The 21,159-nt window shown below is 36.8% G+C and overlaps 1 protein-coding gene across 8 annotated transcripts in view; it reads left to right on the top strand.

Annotated features, from left to right (window-relative positions):
- Positions 1-21,159, top strand: part of MYO16 (myosin XVI) — a 358,973-nt gene that overhangs the window by 79,421 nt on the left and 258,393 nt on the right. For all 8 annotated transcript variants that reach the window (XM_031503852.2, XM_021545590.3, XM_021545595.3 and 5 more), the window contains exon 2: positions 15,801-16,064. In XM_031503852.2, coding sequence (XP_031359712.2) covers positions 15,801-16,064 — 264 coding nt within the window. The remainder of the gene's footprint in view (positions 1-15,800; positions 16,065-21,159) is intronic.

The following is a 21,159-nucleotide window of genomic DNA, read 5'->3' as shown; positions in this document are numbered from 1 at the left end:
TGTAAATGCTGTAGAGGTGCATAAGTCCAAACAGAATAAGAACCTTGCTAGAAGGAGTTATAATCATGCCCAGTGGAAGTCCAAGCCAACTGAATTTATCCAAACATTAGTAAAATATAATCTGAACATCAGCTTCTACTTCTTTCTGGTTTATCTGTTTCCAATTCCTTTAAATCCTTTGTATGAATTAAAACCCACTGAACTGTTCTCTGTGACAGACCAATACCTACAGTGATCTGGGATGGAAATACTAGTTAGATGTTCATTGAAAAATTTAATCCAGGATTTGGAACAAGATTGAAAATAAACATAATAATTTTATTCAATATCTATCCCTTATTACCTTCAGGACCTGATTACATGACAAGGATTGTCCATGAAGTGGTAGCTCTACCTGAACCTTATGGAGCTTGGAAAGGGTGGGGGAAAGATGTGATATGATACATTAGTTTTAGTTTTCAGAGGATGGAGACTTGAGCTTGATTCTCCCATGGATGAAGAAGTAATACTGGGGGTGAAACACGTGATACCTTCGTATCAGATTTCTTACAGTGAGACAGCCTGTGAAACTTTGATCTGTGCCTCAGTAGAGTGACTTACTGTAGTTTAGACAAAATAAGAGAGGAGAAGCCTGAAAAGAAAAATTGGAGACCCATACCTGGTCTGTGACACAGGAACCATTTACCTCTGTGGCAGCATGTGCAGGATGTGTGATGACCCAAGTAACAGTGGCACATTGGTGCTCTGTCACACTAAATGGTTGGTGATATAAGAGAACTAGCACATTTTTGAAGTGTTTTCTCCTTTCCATGAATAAGATTTCTTCTCTTCCAGAGTTAGGCAGGAGGTGGTAATAATTTATTTATTGTATATTCTGGTGTCCCAGAGAATTCTCATATCTTCTTGGACATCTCTTCTGAGTCCAATGAGGAGTTCCAGGTACAAAATAATACAGAGAGCTGTAAACAGAAGCAGGATGTCTGTGGCAGTCCTTATTCAACACCTATCCCTTCTAAGCTGATAGTTCATGGTAGCGTCTGCTAACTCTTGTGTCATGGTTTATTTCTGTAATAACAGAGCTAAGTACACCATGGCTGCAGGGAAAAATTCCTTTCCCTTGTACATGCTTATAACACTATGACCTGTGGCATGAGGTTAAGATTGTTACTGAAATGAGATGCCTAGCATGGCTGAGTGATCCTGCCTGCTGGAAATGAAACTGGGAGGCAGAGTCAAGAGTCATCTGCCCTGGGAATTCTGAAAGAGAGGGAGGAGTGGCTCTGTGAAATGAACCACTACTTGGGAGTTTTAAGGTCCTGTGAAGGCACATAAAGCAAGTCTGGAGGAGTAAAGAGATTTTGATGAAAGGCATTTGTTTGAGAAGCTTATACTGTAAAAAGGTATAAGAGAATGTTAATACAATACATGATATTCTGTATCCCATTTTGACAGACTGAATGTGTCTGATGTATCAGTGATATGCAATGGAAACTTTTTTTAAAAAGTTATATGATAATTCAGGTGTCATGAAAGATATCTAAAATAAAAGGGTTTTAATTATTCAAGACCAAATTATTCAATTATTAAGAACAAATTAGTTGTATCTTACTAACCCTAGTACAAATGGAGCCAGAACTAGACTATTCTTACTTCTATCACACTTTTTAGCTCTCTGATTCTCCCTGTGATCACAGGATAAGTGCAGACCAACAGGAAAATAGGATATTATTTACCACCTATGAATGCCAGTATCTCTGTACCAGTTGGCTGTATTTACCTATCTGTTCTCCAGATCATGAGTTCATGTGATAGTGACAAAAATGCAATATGAATTTTTTAATTTGAAGTAATTTTTTACCTAATCTAAATATTAACAAGTTTGAGATTCATGATGCTGGGTGCAAGAAAGAGATTAAAAAAAAATTATATCAGTATGTAGGGAAGTAGGGAAGTTATACTTAGGAAAACATGTTTTAAGCTGTCAATAAGCCAATTAGCTTGGCACATTTGTAGTAGTAGTCTAATAATTTGCTAAGTGTGTTTCCAGTAAATAACACAGTGACAACTTTCACAGTAACAACTTTCCCAATCTCATAGAATAGCATTTCATAATTTTATCAAGATGCATTTTTATATTAAATTTATATTAAATTAGGAAAAATACACTTTGAAATAATAGCAAAAGGAACAGTATTAACTTGGACAACTGAAGACTATAACATTTCCAACTTTGCATTCAACTAAGAATAGGTTTCATTTACAGTACCTTAGTGGAAATCAGAGTCATCCACCAATTATTTTTTGTCATTATTTTGATTGCTACTCTAAAAAATCCATCAGTAAAGAGAAGAATCAGCACTTTCTGTGGACAACTTTACTGAGGGCTTATAAGAAACTCCTTATAATTTTGGAATTTGGAGAGCTTTTTTCTTCTAGTTACTCTGCAAACAGCAAAGAAATCTATCCACCCTGAAAATCAGATGAAAGAAGATTATAAAGGTAAAAGTACTATATTTTCTCACCATATTGGCACAGCATGTGTGAAGCTTGAGATTCCAATATTACATTTTTTGAGAAGTTTGCTGCAGGAACAGAGATCAGAAAAACACCACACAAACCAGCACAACCCTCCCTGCCTCTTTATTTCCATGTATGAAATTGTAGTGATATAGACACTTTTCAATCCTGATGTAGCTTCTTGTTCCAAACAATCACATTTATTTCTTTTTATTTTTTCGTACAAATTATTGTACTGCATTATGCTGAATTTTGCACAGTTCCTAATTTATAAAACCAAACAGAAAATATATTTAGATAATTCAATTAGCACCTGAATCAAAATTGCAACAGCATAAACATGATTATTTTAAAGCAAGTGAAATCTGAGATGGAACTAATTCTGATTTGCTCTTAAACGAAAATAATTAATTCAGCAAAAGCTTTGTTTGATTTGTAGTAAATAAAGAGTTGTCCTAATTTATTATTTTTAATATATCATAAAGGAACACCACCAATTAAAGAAAAAATGCTGTTTTCATTTGTTTGCTTTTGAGCAAATGCCTTCAGTGAAAACAACAGCAATATAAGATCTACTAAGAGAAATCTGCAAGTTATGACTACTGCACATCCCTTCAGCCAACAGATGGGTCAGTGTGGTACTAATTGCAGAAACACAGATGCAAGTAGTATTGCCAGAACTGGTTTTCTTGCCAGTGCCAGTCTTGTACATTGAGACAACAGTCTCTGACAACTTCTCCCCATCTGTAAGGTGATTAAGACAGTCCTGACTTAGTCCAGTTTAAACCTCTTTTTGATGTAAGGATGGGACCTGGCAAAGAGCATGGACAGGAGGGCACCACACACAGTAGAAGAGCACTTGGTCATTTATTACCAGCTTTTAATCCAGCTAGAATATGCATATTTCTGTTGGAAGTGTACTTTACTCTCTTTCATTTCATAGTGGAATTTAAAACAAAAATCTTATTTTCAGAAAAAAAGAGAGAGATAAAATCTGATCTCTTTCGCTGTAAATCCTACTGTGAATGTCTCTCCGTGCAGTATGACATTTCAGAGGAGATGGAAGCAGTATTCAGGGCACACAGGCAGTAGATCTGGGCCACACCACCTCAGGTTGGTGGACTCCTGCTGTGGTCCCATTTGGTGCAAATCCTGTTATGAAGTACAACACATAAAATATATATGGGACATATATAGGCATCTACAGAAAATAGAGCAATATGTTAAGGTCATATTTGGAGAGTTAATTGATAGCTTTCAAATGGGAGCCCTTTCCCATTAAAGGAATGTAAGATTTCTCCTGTGAAAAGTTTTGTAAATGTTGACATCTAAACTGAGAAAGGAGGGAAGCAGGCATGTAGAAATTTCCTTTTTATTCTCTCTTTGTGAGAAGAATATTATTTTTGTCTGTAGGTAGGTTATTGCAGGAAGCTCTAAAAAAAGGTTAGAAAAATATATTCCTTACTCAACAATCATTTTATGTGAAAAGAGAGACATTTTATGTTCAGATTGCACATGAATTGGACAGCTTGTTTTTCAGTTGCTTTCCTTTCAACACAATTATTTAATTCTGGTAGCTGCAGTACTAATCTTAGTTGCAGAAGTGGCATATGTAAATAATATAGACATAGTTGTGAAAAGTAAAGCTTTTAAGGCAAATTAAATTACTTAATTCCTCTTAATCAGCAATGAATATATAGATTTATTTTGTCTTGGAGTGACATTTTTCTTTCTTGTGAGCAGTAATGCCAGAGTTGCAATAATAATTTCTGTTTGATTTCTGCTTCAGTTTCTTCAACATCTAAAACCTGTTTATGTCCATCCAGTTATTTCTTCAGTAAAGGTGCCTGAAGATTTGTGTAGAATAGGAGTCCATCATTTGATACTGCTTTTTTTTTTTTTTCAGTTGGTCAAATGAGATAAAGCTGTTCAGTTTCTTCTTCCTCTTCTTCTTCTTCTTTCTCTTCTTCCTCTCCCTTTTTTTAAAATTATCAACCATATTTCCCCATTTTAATTTAACCCAGAAAGGACATTGCTGCACGTGTTCACAACAAATGTTAGGCTTATTGTAATTTCTATTTCCATGCCCCTACAGCTGTCCTATAGTAATATATGGCCACAAGTGTAATTCTTAATGGTAGATGTGGAAGGTAACCTTAGAGACTGCTGTAAACACTGGTGTCAGGAAAGCCACTAAACCTGCTTTCATTTTCACTTACCCTTGAAGATCCAGTTCTCACTAGCAATCATCCTTGCTCTTCTAGCCTTAGCCAGCCTTACCTTGGACATACCCAATAATTACCCCTCCACTGCAAGGGAGAGAAGCCTTTCAGATGCCAGTGGTGTGGCTTTACATGCTAGAAATTCTCATGAGTTGGTTCTTCACTTTACTGAGGGGTTCTCTTTACAGAGCTTTACAGGGTCATTAGGAGATTTCAGAACTGTGTGAAGGAGCTGACCTGAGTGTGAGGAACACAGAGCTGCTGTGCCTGTGTTGCTGCTTTTGTGTGGCCGTCTACTCAGTACACCAAACAAAGAATTTTGCAATCTCACCTGTTAATATTATCCATATATGCTATTTTTGTCTTGGTACTCTGCCTAAATTTGCACTATATTAAATTCATTTTATTTTTCCATATTCTCTTCATTATTATGGTATATAACCTTTTTCCCTTTCATTCTTTAAATTTCTGTTAACTTTTCTCTCCTTAGTCACTGCTTAGCTAAGATATGCATATTTAATTCTTTTCATCTTTCCTCATAAATCAGTCCCTCGGGCCCCAAAACCATTTGTGATTCAAGAAACTTCTTTTGAACTGCTCCAGTTTGACTGTCTAGAATTGAATGCAATATTCCAGATAAATTGCCTTTCTGCAGAATGGAGGAGGGCCAGTTTCCAGTCCTCTTGCTATTTGAAAACTGAGATGGTAGTCCCTTGATGTGCACAGAACAGTGACCAAAGACCTACTGCAGAATTCTTATTAGCTCCACTGTGTGGTAAACTACTTTTCCATCTGCTTTTACTTTACAGTAATCTCTGTAGATTATTAGATTGCATGTAGAACCACAGTTCACTTGGCGTAGGATTTCCTTTCCTGTGTTCTTGCCAGTCCTTATGGCTAGGTCTGTGAACTACTGCTTCCTTTTGACTTTTAACTCCCTATGATGTATGATACTCAATATCCCCTTTATCTTGATTCACATAAACCTTAACTAGCTTCTATATATGCAGGTTTTTGCAAATTTTGATTTATGTGGTTTTTTAATGTGTTTTTCTGTAATTCTTATATGCTATATGACTCTTGAGCCCTGGCATATTTGCTGGCTAAATAATGGTATCTGAGAATGTCTGTGATAAAAGAACTGCCCCAGGTTTTGAAACAATCTGATTTCTTGTTTCTTTATTCAAGCAGTTGGTTGCTGCTGCTGCCTTTCAACTTTTTCGATACCCTTGAGGTATAGCAACTGTAATTCTGGCTTCCTCTCACTGTGCACTAATGTGTTAATTCACTTTCCCAAATTTCAGATTTACAAGTATTAACAACAGTCTTAGTGTTTTTCACTGTCTATTGTGTTAAATACCTGTGTAACAAAACTTTTATACTATACTGTGATGGCAAGAAGAATTTTCTAGTGCATCTCTTTCTGAGCGCATGTGCTTCCCTTCTCTCTATCCTATACCTGAAAGTGTGGGCTAGAGAGCCATGTATTATTACATTGTCATTTAATGCACTGCAAGGAAATAACTATTATTGTCAAAACTTAATTGTCACTTCATAAGTATTGTATTGCAACCAAATAAAGACAGCTAAGTCTGTGCAAGGACTAGAAGGAGTTATTTTTTTTCTGCAGGACTTCTCATCTATTCTTTCTTATCTTTCTTTATTGTCATTTGACAAGCCCAGCTCTTTTTCATTCTCATTCTACCTTCTGACTTAGAGCTTCTTGTTTTACTTGCTTTTGGTGTGATTTACAACAATTTGGGTTATTCAAATATGACCAAATATTCTGATGCTATTTCCTCACAGGCTTTGCAAGAGACAAGCATTAATTAGTATATTATTCCAAGAAATGTACTTTGTTTGCTTCTAAAAACACCAAATAAAAAGTGACATAAATTCATAGATCCAAAAGTTGTAAGGGTTAGTGCAGTCAATGTGTTTTCTCTTCTAAGTTGTCTATATATAGATATATATTAAAAATAAAAATGTGTTAGTGTAGTCAGTGTTAATCAGATGACCGTTGTTTTCTGATTTCTTTAAATTCTCTTCAGATCCAGACATCGGGACTTGAGCTATTTCTTAAAAAAAAAAAAAATTATCTGTTTTACCATTAAGCTTTGGGGAACACATAAGCATAATTTGCTTTGATCTTTCCAAGGAAACAAAGTCTTTGTGATTGTTATTTGTGTGTGTGCATCTTGTAGGTTTTCTCTGCATGATAATTACCAAACCTGTTACCCAGTTGCAGGAAAATGTTTCAAAACCAGGTTAATCATGACATGATTTATTCAAACAAGTGAATACTACATTGTCTAGTAGTGTTATACAACAATTTCACTATAGTTAGAAATTATAATGTGGCTTTTCTACCATATGGTTTTCAGGTTTAGCTTCCAAGCCATTATTCCTTGCCATACAAGGTACCATGTCAAGTCTTGCAAGGAAATTTAAGCATGTTGCGAGTAAGTTTCTTCTTGGTGTGCTGGTTTCAGATGGGTAGAGTTAATTTTCTTCACAGTGTCTAGTACAGGGCTCTGTTTTGGATTTGTGCTGAACACAAGGCTGATAATGTAGAGATGTTTTTGTTAATTGCTGAGGAGGGCTAACACAAAGCCAAGTTTTTCTGCTTCTCATAGAACCACATTGGGGAGGGAGTTTTTGGTGCATGGGAGGCTGGAGGAGACACAGACAGGACAGGTGACCCCAGCTGACCAAAGGGATGTTCCAGATCACAGGAATTCATGCTTATAATAGAAAGCAGGGAGGAAGAAGGAGGAAGGGAGTGCATTTGGAGTGATAGTGTTTGTCTTCCCAAGTAACTTTTCCACATGATGGGGTCCTGCTCTCCTGGAGATAGCTGAACACCTGCTAAACCATGGGAAGCAGTGAATTAATTCCTTTTTACTTTGCTTCTGTATGCAGCTTTAACTTTCCCTGTTGAACTGTATTCCTACCTATGAATTCTCTTTTACCCTTTGTATTCTCTCCCCCGTCCTGCTGGCGAGGCAGGGACTGAGCTTCTGTGTGAGGTTTGGTGGCTGGAGTCAAACCACAGTGCTTGGGTGAAAATGCCATGCACAGTTTGCACCACTTACCTTGCTGCAAGAAAAAATAAGGTGTTGGTGGGACAAGCTGCAGAGGGTGTGTCTACACTTCATAAACAGTGAAAGGCATTGGACTGCTGATGTTCTAAAGCATTGTTATTTAGCTCACTGGATCATTTTTGAAGTGTCCCTACTAGTTCTCTCTATGGCAAAGGCTCTGGATGGTATCTAGAGACTCCTTCCAATAGACAGAGCAGATGAAACACCCTCAGATTGTGTGTTCTATTTCCTGTGCAATCTTTCATCTATTTCAAAAAGCTTTTATCCTCAAATACTGTTCCCTGCCTACATATACCCTCCTACTACTTACTAGAGCATATATAAAAACTTTTGGGTTTATATTGTAAAATACCTTTCTCCTATGTTGCAGTGCAGTCTTCATATTAGACATTGTGAAATTTAGAAGCCACAATAACAGATTATTATATTTTAGAGCACAAGAGCTTAGAAAAATCAAAGGAGAACTAGGAGTATATGCTGTGCTGTCTAGATGTGTTTCATTTTTTCTGCATGAACCTTCACTAATAACATGAACTGGTCTACAACATTTAACTGACAACTGTTTTGTCAGGGAATACTTCTATCCTAAGTCTTGTGTCTGGTTGCTCAAAAAAACTTACTTAAAATGCAAAAGAGCAGTGTTTCAACCTATTGTCTGCATACTCATTATTTAAAGAGGTTACAATAAAGTCCTGAGTTCACTATGAGCCCAGACTTTCATCTCCAAAAAGCCCACCTGAGATATTCTATGAGATGAATGGGTTAATGTGTTTTACTCATATCTCAGACTGTGCAGTCTTTCTAGTTGGAAACTCCTGTGCTCCAGAGCAGACAATGGTGTCTTAGTTTGTTTCATGAAAAGTTCTGATGTTTGCAGGAGAAATTACTTGAAATATGCTGTTGGTGGGAATTCAGACTGCACCTTTCTCTCATCCTCCAAGGGAGTACAGAAGGATAATGGCAGTAGAGAGGAGATGGAGATAGCAGCTTTATCAAAATAAACAGTATGAGCTCGACCAGATCATGTATGCTCATTTTGCTTGCATTCCTGTAGTTTCTGGATGAGATCCACACATGAGGATTACTGCTCTGCGACATACAGACTTTCTTTCAGACCATGCATATTTGTGAATTCCCTGTACATCAAAAACAGACAAAAGGAAATTATTTTTTTGTGTTTCTAAAAAATGAGAATAACCCCATACATATGTATTTGAAACCTGTGTTTTATTACACTGAAGGCTAATGCACAGGCAAGCAGTTTGGCTGCATTTGTTGAATAAGCTGGCAAACAGTTAATGAATTTTACCTAGAACATAAAATCTCCATATGTCACAGTTTATACATGGCATAAATCACAAATGTCAGTGCAGAGCCCTCTGTTATATTTAATCAGAATCTCTTCTATCACTACAATGGCAAGATCCCAAACTGGTTGGTTCTTTGATTTAAATATAATAAATTTTTAGAAAATGCCAATGTAACTTCACTGAATTGCTGATAGATAATAGAGTCTATTAAGGAGCTTGTAGAGTTAATAAATAGCATATGATAAGTAACTTTTCCCTGGTATCAAGCTGGAAATTGATTGCAGCTCCTATTTACCAGTCTAGTCACATCAAAAGGCTCTTGAAGAGTAGCATATGGGAGTAGGGTTTTATAAGAGGGTGGCTGCTTGAATGTGCTTAGGATTGCTCTTCAGCAGAGACAGAATTGGGTGTTAAGCAGAAATTGAGGAAGCTTTGTGTATTGTGTCATTTAAGAGCCCTAACTTTCTAAATACATCTAAAAGAAGCTCTGTGGAGCCAAGAATAGGAGAACCACATCAGCTCCTTTACTGCAATGTGATTTATTCTCAGAGGACTTGAAATTAATTGAATTCTTTACATTCTTTACAAGGTAAATAGTTTACATTTATACTGCTCCCTCATGATTATCTGCTTTTGGGGTGGGAAGGGAAAACAAGAAAAAAGAAAAAGGATGAAGTCCATTGCTACAGTGAGCAGATCTGTACTGAGCTGATGGAAGGGTTTCAGCTGTGGAAGTCAGGCTGAGTGGTTGCAAGCACCACACTTCACTCACAGCTTAATAAATGTAATGGAAAGGCTGTGCAAATTACTGGTAAGTAATTTTCTCTGTGCTGAACAAAAGATTTTCAAATCCAAGTATTTTGATGCTGACCTTAATGTTTCAATTTGAGATGGATTTAAGCTAGCCTTTCCTGTGGCTGTTCTTAGCCACATTTCTTTTGGAAACTGTAAGATCTGTAGAAAATATGTAATAACTTTTGATTTCTGAAGAGCGCACCTGTAAAAAATGCATTGATCTGCATTTCAGACACAATGACTTAAATTATGCTATAGCATTTACATCACCGATTTCATATGAAATTAATCTCAGTTTCCTAAATACTAATAAATTGTTATTTCTAATTCAACATAATAAATTTAAATAATATGCATTGTTGGTAGAAGAAAAACCTCCTGTATAACAATGTCATTTTTGTGTATAACAGCAAAGTGCATTACTGAAAGGGCCAGTGCTTAAATTTCTGGTCTGATTACTGTAAGCAAACATGGAGTGCACAATAATGTAGCTTTTTGGACTGGATGAAGGTACACTAATTTACACCATCCATATATCTGAATCTGTAAGTGCCAAAGCAAGTGCTGTTCATTGCGTGCCTTTCCCACATCTTTGTTAGTAGTGTGGTTATGGTTAGCTAGCCAGCTTTAAAAGTATTGTACAATACTACTGTCTTTATGAAAAAAATGCCTTTTAAAATTTGTTGAATGAATGCTAATCTATTTAACCATTTATTGAAGTTGTTCGAATTTTGAAATATTTTCTCTTTCTGCAATTCAGGACTATTTCAGTTATCTATATTAGAATGTAGATGTTTGATTGAAGTTGTGAAAATGGACTACTATCATATCTTTAGCAAGAATAGACCAAAGTAGGGGCTAAGTGTCAGAGGACCCAAACTAAACACAGAATCTATTTTGGAGGGTTTTTTTACACTTTTTTCTTTAGTGAGATTAAACTGCTTAAAGACTATTGTTTTGGTAGCAGTACATATTTTCAGAATCTCAAATTACCATTTTTTCAGTTTGTTTCAATGCTATAGAGACAACAGTCTTTCAAATACATAGAACTTAATTATTCATTGTTTAAAATATACTAAAAACCATCATGTTTGCATACATAAAGGTAAGCATGTCTCTTATTTTGAAATTTGTAATTTTAAGCATTATGCACCCTCATTCCATGTCACCTTATTTGAGAGGCTTGCTACATTAAACAATGTCAACAGTTTGGTTGTTTGCTTGCCTTTAATGAAAAGTTACATGCAACATCAAATTACAACATGTCTGAGCAGAGAGGTGAGCCTGTGTGTACATGTATGTAGGCATTCAGCTTTACTTTCTGGAAATGCCTCCTGACTTGTCACCCAGATTATTCAGGTACATAATCACTCCCATATAATGTAAATTATCATCTGAGGTGCAATTTTTAGGGTGACCAGGCTCCAAGTTTAAATGCCAGACCAAGTGACTAAAGTTAATAGACATAAAGCCATAAGAAGCAATATAAGGGAAAGCTGTATCAATATGGTTTCTGAAAAGAGGTATGGCAAAAATGTCCCTTCATACCATAGTTACATGAACTCAAATCACCTTCAGAAGATGGAAGAATATTTCCCTAACAATCACATTCTTCCTCTCTGTTTATATCCCATCACCCTTCCTTTGCTCTTGTTCAGAAGCTGGTGCTTGTAATGTCACAAAATATTCCTTCTCTCATCTTCACTGTGAGAACCAGTGACAATTCAAAGCAAACCATTCATCTTTACTCAGAAATCTCTTATTTATACAGGCAGGATCAAAACTGCAATTTGTCTTGTGATGTGGATGTCATACTCTCCAATTGTGAGTAAATTGCTATAATTTTATGAAGCTGTTGTTTTAAAGCAGTGATTCTTCTCTTTCTTGTGGTGCATGGCAAACTCAGTCAATGAAGCAGCTTGTCACTAGCAAGAGCAGAGCATTGAAACACTTTTTAGTTTTGTTTTGGTTTTTTTTTTGTTCATTACAGTGGTAATTATGGTGGTCCTGTACTAATTAGTAACCAATGTAATATGGTAAAAGTTTATCTGGTTTTGATATTTCAGTGTTCTATAGAGGTTTCTAAATTGTATGTTTATACAGAAGATGCAGACCTTAAAACTATATGCATACTGACAATCATGTTTAATCTAGTAGTTTTTGTCCAGAATATCCCATTAAATAAATAATAACCCAGTAAACCTTGCCAGTTTTTTCGTGGGCAACACTGCCAAGGTGTTCTCCAGTGCATTCTATCATGACCATCACAGTGGCCTTATCAAGTTCCTGCACATTAGTATAATTTGTCATGCACTGAGGCAAGAACCGCATGGAATAATATTCAAATCTGATATTTTACAAAATGAAATAGAAACTCTTAAGAAAATATATTCAGAAGGCAACCTTTCTTCCCTATCCACAAATCTTTACCATACAGCCTCCTCATTAGCAAGATCAAAACCAGCCCTGTTTGGGATCATGTTTTCCATCTATCTTCTGCTGTTGAATGGGGGTCATACAGTGTTCTTGTAGCAAATCAATGTGGCAGTTTGTGCCAGTTTTCCCATATATGGGGAAGGAAATGATGGACATGTTACTTGCTGCATATGTTACCTTTTTAGGAGGCTCTAATAGCATTTCTTTGAAGTCTAACTGTGGTTGAGTTGTCATTCTCTAAGCAGTAACTGTTTACATCCGCCTAATAAAGTTGTGGATTTTATCAGCTATTTGTCCTGGAGGATTTCTTTACAGCTGAAGCTGTTGCTGCTGTTGGCAGTGCTCACTTAGGACAGAGTAGTTGGCGTACTTCAAATGGGAGAGCTTAATCCTGGGGATTGAGTTGATAGAAACTTTGAGCAGTTCAAGAGAGGAAGTGCATATTTGCATGCCTGAGACAGACAAACCCTATACCTCAGTACAGGCTGGGAACTGACTGACTTGAGCTGAAATCCTGCTGAAGAGTGTGCAGGGGTTACAATGGGCACAGAATTGAATGGAAGCCAGCCATATGTGCTGATGATAAATCAGGCAAACCACAGAGGGGGCTATGTTCAGAGGAGTTTGGCCAGGAGATGGAGGGAATTTATTGTCTGATGCTACTTGTGACTACTGAAGCTGCACCTACAAATATGTGGTCTTGATCCCACCAATCTAAGATGGACACTGAGGCAATAGAATCAGAGCAATGGGAGGCAACCAGGATAACTGGCAGAAATTACAAAGCTGAAGTCTTCTCAATAGTGACAGTAGTAACAAAGGATAATGGCCACCAAAAGAACTCAAATCATTTTTGATAGAAATTGGTGCAGCACTTAAACAGTTTACCCAGACAACTTGTAGAATCTGTTAACAGAGGTTTTCAAGACTGGTAGACGAAACAAAGTTATAAGATCCAGTGTTAGTGAATTACCCCATGCTTTGTGAGTATTAAGCCACCCACAGAATTTCCTCCAGTAGCAAGCATGTCTATAATCATCCTGTCTTTGAGGTGAACTCTCCTGAGGTGTGAAAGAAGCTCTGCCTCTTGTGCCATCACCAGTTCCTCTGCTTAGTAGGACCACAGAGCAGAGCTCTGCCCGATTCTAAAACTCAATGGTGCATTCCTTATAGATGAGTGCCTGAAAGATTGATTCAGGGAGTTTGCCTTGTCTGCATTTATACTGTTTCTTAATCTAGGCTTAATCTAATGAGGTTGCTGACCTGCAGCTGTTACACCCACCTTCATGAAGGAGAAAGAATGAGTAGAGCAGGGGTGGGCTCCCAGCTGCAGGCAAACATGGTTTAACACAGTGAGCTGGTTTTCTCTCTGTGGCTTTGAGCCTTGCTGGCAGGCATTATAGCCACATTTAGAAGGGTTAGGGTGTAAGTTTAGGGTGTCACAAGCCAAAAGGCCTGTGTAGGCTAAAGGCTTGGCTGCTGAAATATTTTACACACAGCAGAACAATTCTAATAGCATAGATTTGAAGTGTGCTTATTCTGCTGTCCTATCACAAGAAAAAGAAGATGTCACTTGCAAATTACCTCAGACTGAGCAGGATGGTGAGTGTTGTTCTTCAATGGGATCGAATACTCTGAGCGCTGGGATTGAAGCCAAGAATGAAGTTCTATCTTCTGCAGTGTTACAGAGTTACCCTTTCATTTCCTTGTGTCTTCCAACAAGGAAATAAAAGAAATGAAACATACAATTTTTGCTATGAAATGAAACATATAATTTAAGGTCAAATGGAAAATTTTGTTTTATACAGCAGGAGTGGTTGGCTTTGGCATGCAAGAAGAAAGAGTTTGTGTTTTGCCTTAATGCAAGCCAATACTTTTATCCAGTTTTTAGTTTGACAACTCATTTTCTTCTAACTAGAAGGGCATGCTAAGAAGAGAACAGAAATTATAGAGCACGGGTAGCCTATGTTAAAAGTAATTGACTTAACTTATCTGTAGAATGGTATTCTGTGTCCACTTCTGTCATAGAGTTTCCCAATGACACTCTAGTCATTTTTTGGATAAATGTGTGCTCCTCATTTTCTAGAAGTCTGGTTTGAGACAATGGGTTGTAATTTATAGTGAATACATATAATATTTAATACAATATATAATATTTTATTATCTTTAATTTATGAAATAATATAATAACTTAGCAAATAAATATATTACATTATACATAGAATTTATAAAATTATTGTCATGCAGACCTAAGACTATTTTTTAATATTTTATTATAGAATTGTGATACATAATAGTTTATAGAATACTATGCCTTTAAAGCAAACAAAACATGTTAAAAAACCCCCACAAGATTCTTGAATGGGACACCCAAAATCAATGAGTAATTTTAAAAGAAAATCTTTGTTTTTCACTTCATTTATAGAGAATACAGATAAGAATACTCTGTTGTCCTTTTTTAAATGAAAATAAATAAATATTTGTGATACTTTTATGTGTTGTGATGAAATGAGCTTTACAAAACCCTGTCAGGAGATTGTTAATTGTGCCTTCAGAGCAGGGTTTGAATGGAATTCAATAGATTAAACACATGTCAAACCACAAGGAGGAAACAAAGTCGTCATTTAGTCAGCAGTACTCGGGTGTGCCCTCAATGAGATAGGGATCCTTTGATGATGTGACTATACAAAACAGGTAGGAAAAAACTGTTTATTGAGTTGCAGAGTAAGGCTAATTTTGGTATTTCTTAATTACCTAAGGTGAATTGAGTCTGCATTTCCTTCAAGAGGTCTTACTTCAAATTGTGGAGGGAAAACCTCCTTCATCTGGGCTGCTGTTTGAGCCCCTAGCCCCCATATGAAGGAAATTAATATACATAAAGTAGAACATGAGAATTAGAAGTGATGGGGTGGTCTGTAACCACCACATCTAATTGCCTTAGTGCGGGATAGTGGGCACATTGTTGATGGGTGTGGATGATAAGATAATTTTTCTTCTCACTGAATACAGGAATTTGCCAACCTAAAGCAAGCTGAAAATGAATAAAAAAGAGGCATGGGCATCAACTAGCATTAGCCTTCATAGTAGCTTCTTGTTTGTAAGCAAATACTAGCTGCTTGAATTGTACTGAAATATTTAGGTATTTTGTCCATCTCACATTTGAACTTTCAGATTTCTTTCTATCACATTTGTGCACACGAACTGATCCAACTTTTAAAAAATGTATCAGTGATTTAATGGAATGAGTTATGTGTTATTTTCAAAAAGTAAATGATAATGACAGAGACTCTCTGTAGTCAGCCTCGGTCGAGTAGGAGGAGCTTACACGATGGACTTGCACACGGTTATAATTGGTGGAGGTTTCATGGCACATTTGAAAGCAAGATCTAAATTTGCTTGTGTTTAATTCCTTGCAGGCTGTTTCCAGCTATGTAATGTTTTTCGGACCCATGAGATGGAAATTGAGCAGTGCTTGCTGGAGTCCCTCCCCCTCGGCCAGCGGCAGCGGCTGGTCAAGCGCATGCGCTGTGACCAAATAAAGGCGTACTACGAGCGAGAAAAAGCTTTCCAGAAACGGGAGGGCTACGGGAAGAAGCTGAAACATGGAAAGAACCAACGAGTTTGTTTTAATCTTGCTGATATGATACAGGATGCAATCATACGTCATGATGATAAAGAAGGTACATATTATTAAAGTTGTATGATATTTTCCTTTGTACAGTAAAAGTTTCAGAGGAAAAGCTTTCTTGTTCTGCTCCTCTATCTCTAAGTAAAATACAAAATACTGATCATAAAGTGATTGTCTCAATGAAATATGCAGGCATATATTACAACTTTTGCATTGCAACTTTTTACTGAAATTAATAAGGTGTGGAGAGTAAACCTTCAAAAACCTAATTAATTTATTTTGAGATTAATATAAACTAATATATTTCAAAGCAAATAAGGACTATGAATCTATGATTATGCCTGGCCTCTTACATACCTACATGAGCCATAGAATTTAATACAAGTTAGTTTGAAAATTGGCTTCTCATTTTTAGCCAGAATTTGGAGTAAGGGATGCTGCTGATAGTGACACTGGCGTTTCTAGAGCAAGGAAATTATGTTGACCCATAGTCACACCAGATAGAAGGTCATCTTTCTGCTTGTGAAATTATGTTTATGTCCTTTTGAAATATGCAACCACACTTTAGTGTTCTGATTTTAGCTTCTTGGCATTGTGTGAATCCCTGGTGCACCTGATAGTAACCTGAGGAATTTGTAGTTTACTCCTCAAAAGTGAACCAAACCTTGCAGTAAGAATCTCCCAACTTTTAGAAGTCCCCAGAAATCCCCATACTGTTGTGTGGTAGGGAAGGATGTAAGAAAAGAACTGATGTAATGTTGTTGGCAACTCCTTTGCAAACAGAGTTTATGTCAGTTCATTGTAATCACATTAGTGTAAAAAGGAGAAACTCTGAGACAGACACACATCATACAAAGAACCTGACACGTTTCGCCTAATTTTATCAGTTTGATTAGGCACACCTTTTTTATTCACTCCTGAATCTCCATTTTATTGTGTATTTGCTCCATCATTGCTTATCACTCAGGTATAGTCCTATACATTTAGATCTTTAGAAGAAATGAATCTTTCTTTCTGAAAATTATTTTAAAGTGAGTGAAAAAGACATCATTATAATTAAATAATAAATAAAATTCAAAACCTTTCATTCCACTCTCCTGCTTCTAGGAGGAATTATAAACAAGATTTTCTTCCATGTTCTCATAGCCAGCTTCCTTTAAAAACCAAGCAGAATACTAGGTATGACTCTTAACATTCTGTAAAATTCAGATACTTTAGTCTGTTTTTTATATTCACACTGTAGAAATGTAGTTTTCTTGTTGCAGAGGTGGAAGGGCATCAACAGTGTTTAGTGTTACCTATATTTGGCCTTGAGCTGCACCTGAATCAGAATATAAAGTTCAGCAAGTGCTGAGACTGAATAATGTAAGCAGAAAGGGAAAATATCTCAGGCAGACAAAAGTAAAATGGAGGAAAACCAGGAATGTTGTCCTGCACTTGAAACAGATAAAACAGGTCCCCATACACAAGGAGATCAAATAGCCCACAGATAATATAGTCCTGAATTTGTTGCCTGTGGTGCTTTCCCAGGACTATGGAAATGTGTGATGTCTTTAGGCAGCTTGGAGACCTGCAAGTTCCTGTCTGTTGTGTTTTTAGCCAAATGTTCCCAGAGCCTGTTTGCTTTGGGGTGAAAAATGCTATATTAAGAATTGTTATCATCACAAAAACCCCAAACCAGAACAACAAAAACAACAAAGTTCAAACTCACAGACATGAAAGCTGATTTCCTGCTATTGTCACTGAGTGGAACATAACAACCACAAGTCTTCAATGAATACACCTACATTAGAATTTCTATTCAAATTAGACATATGCTTTTGTAATAAATATCACATTCATTTACTATGTTTGGTCGTGTTTTATGGAACATGCAACGTAGATTCCTTTCAGGCAAAGCTGTACTGGAAGATGTGGTCTGGAAGTACAGCTAGTGCCCCAAAACAGTAATGAGCTTTCAGTCTGTAAGGCTCAGCTAGACAGAGCCTGGAGTAATCCCATGGAAGTAGTGGGGTGTAGCTGAGGAATTTGGGCTTTTGCTACAACCTGTTTCTCTTCTTTATTTAATGATATTTTACAATGTGTTCAGCATTCAACAGCATTGCATAGGTGTAAAAGACAGCTAAGAAAGTTGTTTTGCAGTTATATGAATGAAATGCAAAAAAAATGTATTATAGAAAGTGGAAAGAGGGCACAGCAAAGGGATAGAAGTAGTTGTCTAAGTGAAGTTCAGGGGTTCAATTTTAGTATCATAAATTATATAGACTGGACAGCATATTTTGAAGTGGTGAGTTGTAGTTCTGGTGTGGTACATGAGATAAATTGGATACCATTAATATATATAAAGATTAATTTATAATGTGGCTGGTGCAAAGACATTTCACAATTGAGTGTGGTGAGAATTTCACTCTAACAAATTCATTGTCTTTGTTATTAATGAAAAATCTTCTCCAAAATTACTATAACAGCTGCTAGTGGGCACAAAATGCATTGCTGTTACTGTATGCTAACAGTGACCATTAGTTTGCTCTAAAATTAATTTTAGAACAGGCTTTAAGAAATTTTTTACTAGTGACTGGCTTTGTACCAAATTTATAAATTAAATATATGCTAATTTGATTTATCAATAAGCTAAAAATTAGTGAAATGATGTATCTTTGCTTTTTTTATTAATTGTATTTTAAAATTAATTTTATTTGTAAATGTTCTTTAGTATTTTACCTGACCCAGGGAGATTGAAGGGGAATCCTCCTTCTCTGTCTCCTTGCAACATCCTATAGTTTCTCTGTTTTAAAGCAATATGTTTTTACTGCTGTTTTATTGGGCCACATCCATCCACACACTACTAGCAGTGAGCATTTTGGGAGATTCTGCAACTATTATTCTCAGTGTTGGCATGTACAGAAGCAGAAGCTGGTGAATAAGTGAATGCCTTCTTTTTTGACACTGATTTTGTACATCCTTACTGCTGGCAAGGGAATACCTTTTGTTAATTTTTTTAAAATACTATATATTTTTCTTCTGTGAGATATTAAATTCCTAATAAAAATGGACAGCAGGAAACTTGTCTTGCTAGCATCAGCCATATAAATGTACTGCAGAATGGGAGAGGAAGCCAAGTAGGCTTCTGCAACCCATTCCTTCCCACTGTGAACTAGCATGCTTGCACCTACATGTGGCATTACCACATGGATTCAGATATTTTCTAGTACACACACAAACCATACATCAGTATTTGCTGAGCCTGCACATCAGCTGAGATTCATCTACAAGCAATTAGAAAATGAACTCGGCACTCAGGAAATAAACTGAGCCAGTCTCAGTCTGAGTTTCTGCTTCAAATTCAAGGTAGTCAAGTGGATCTTTAGTATTTGGGCCATTTGAGAATAAGGGGTAAGCATCCCTCCTGAGACAAAGGTTCAGTTACTGGCACTGACAGCACTGAGAAACAGTGACTGCTTTAAAATATGTGTTTTTTTGGAACATGAGCTGATAGATAAGCTTGCTACAATGAAAACAGTAGCTAAAAGTGGATGTGACAGTGCTGTACCTGAAATCTAACATGGGGGAAACTAAAGGACTAGCTTTAGTATATCGCATGTTTCGGTATATTCTGTAACTCACCTTCTCAGTCATGCTGCAGATTTACACAAGATGTAGGATTGTCAGAAAATCTTTGTATGTAGCAAGTATCTTTTGTTGTAAAACCTCTCAGTTGTAAGGCAGTCATGATGTGTACCATAAAGTCTGCAGGGCTGGCAGGTGGTGCTAGGTCAGGGTACCAAGTGCAGAGGCATCAAATTCAGTCTGGAGACAAAAGAGGTACTCCTGTGAAAATCAGCATTACAAAAGGGAAATGCAGATTCCCTAAACCTATTTAAAGCCCATTTCATCCTTCTGATGAGCAATATGCTGATTCTGTGACAGCATTGTGATTCTAAATAGTAGTGATAGCAGGGTGAGTGAGTGTTAACATAATGCTGAGTCTCTAGCAATGATTCTTTGTCCTTTTGTAGTGACTCCCCGTTTTAGACAGTCCTCATCAATTCTCCCAGAGTTTCTTCCCAACCCTGCAAAGTTGCCAATGTGACTTTGCCTTTAGGGAGGGAATGTTGGCATATGGTGGCTGGGGACATCCTTACTCTCCCTTCACTCACTATGGTATGCCAGGAAAAGGCGATTTAAAACGAAGATGATACCAATGTCCTACTTTTCCTGCAGTGTTCACTGCCAAGGCAGGTCTCCCAGGACTGGGTCCTAGCCCCAGTTTATTGACTGCCAAACAGTTTCATAGCGTAGGAAAGAAAACAGAAATCCTATCTCACTTCCCTTCCTCTGATGCCAGTACCTCTAGCTGTTTGAAAGATGTAATATTATTGTGAGATTGGTAGTATCATGATATTTTAAAGGGTTGGAATAATCAATATATTGGAAGGATTTAGTACCATTAATTATTTTAATGAGCACTTTTAATGAGTTGTAATGTACAACGTTATGATAAATTTCAGATATGTTAAATAAAGGGTGTGTAAGTGAGCATAAAAGGGGGTACAGGTGGGGCTGGTGCTGATCTGTAATTTACATCTGAACAGCTTTGGGCTATAAAGAAGGCTCAGGGGAAGGAAAACAAAATCTATTCAGAAGAAGAATGTATCTTTAATTTAAGGTGGCAGATGAGTTGGCCATTAGCTTTCGTTAGGAGAATGTCAGAGATGTTATTATAATCCTTCCTATTTGTGGAAAAAGGTAGAAATAATCTGAAACAGAAAACTGAGGCTGAAATTGAGCAGAAATAAACCAATTTTTTATTATTTTCTTTCATTGTTTTCAAATCTTCCAACCAGCTTCTTATTTTTGCATTCTCTTACATTATGCTTGGTTATGCTTTGCTGTCCCTAGCCACTTTTCCCATTAGAAACAGCTCGGTTGGTTACATACAAGATGTTCTGTAAAACAGTGGATTGCACTGACTGTGTCTGGCAAACATCTCAGGGCAAACCTTCTGATCCTCAACAATCAGTTTTAACATTGCCAGCATTGTTTTTGAAAAGCTGGAAGAAGCAGGATGTGGGCAGTAGTGACAGGCTGGTGAGAGCAAGGCTCCATTATGTGAAACCTGCTGTCAGGCAAGAGTGTGTGGCACAGAC

This window comes from Lonchura striata, chromosome 2 (genome assembly GCF_046129695.1).
Source record: "Lonchura striata isolate bLonStr1 chromosome 2, bLonStr1.mat, whole genome shotgun sequence".
Classification (NCBI taxonomy): Eukaryota; Metazoa; Chordata; class Aves; order Passeriformes; family Estrildidae; genus Lonchura; species Lonchura striata.
Note: the sequence above shows the minus strand (reverse complement) of the source record. Positions and strands in the feature narration are given on the sequence as shown.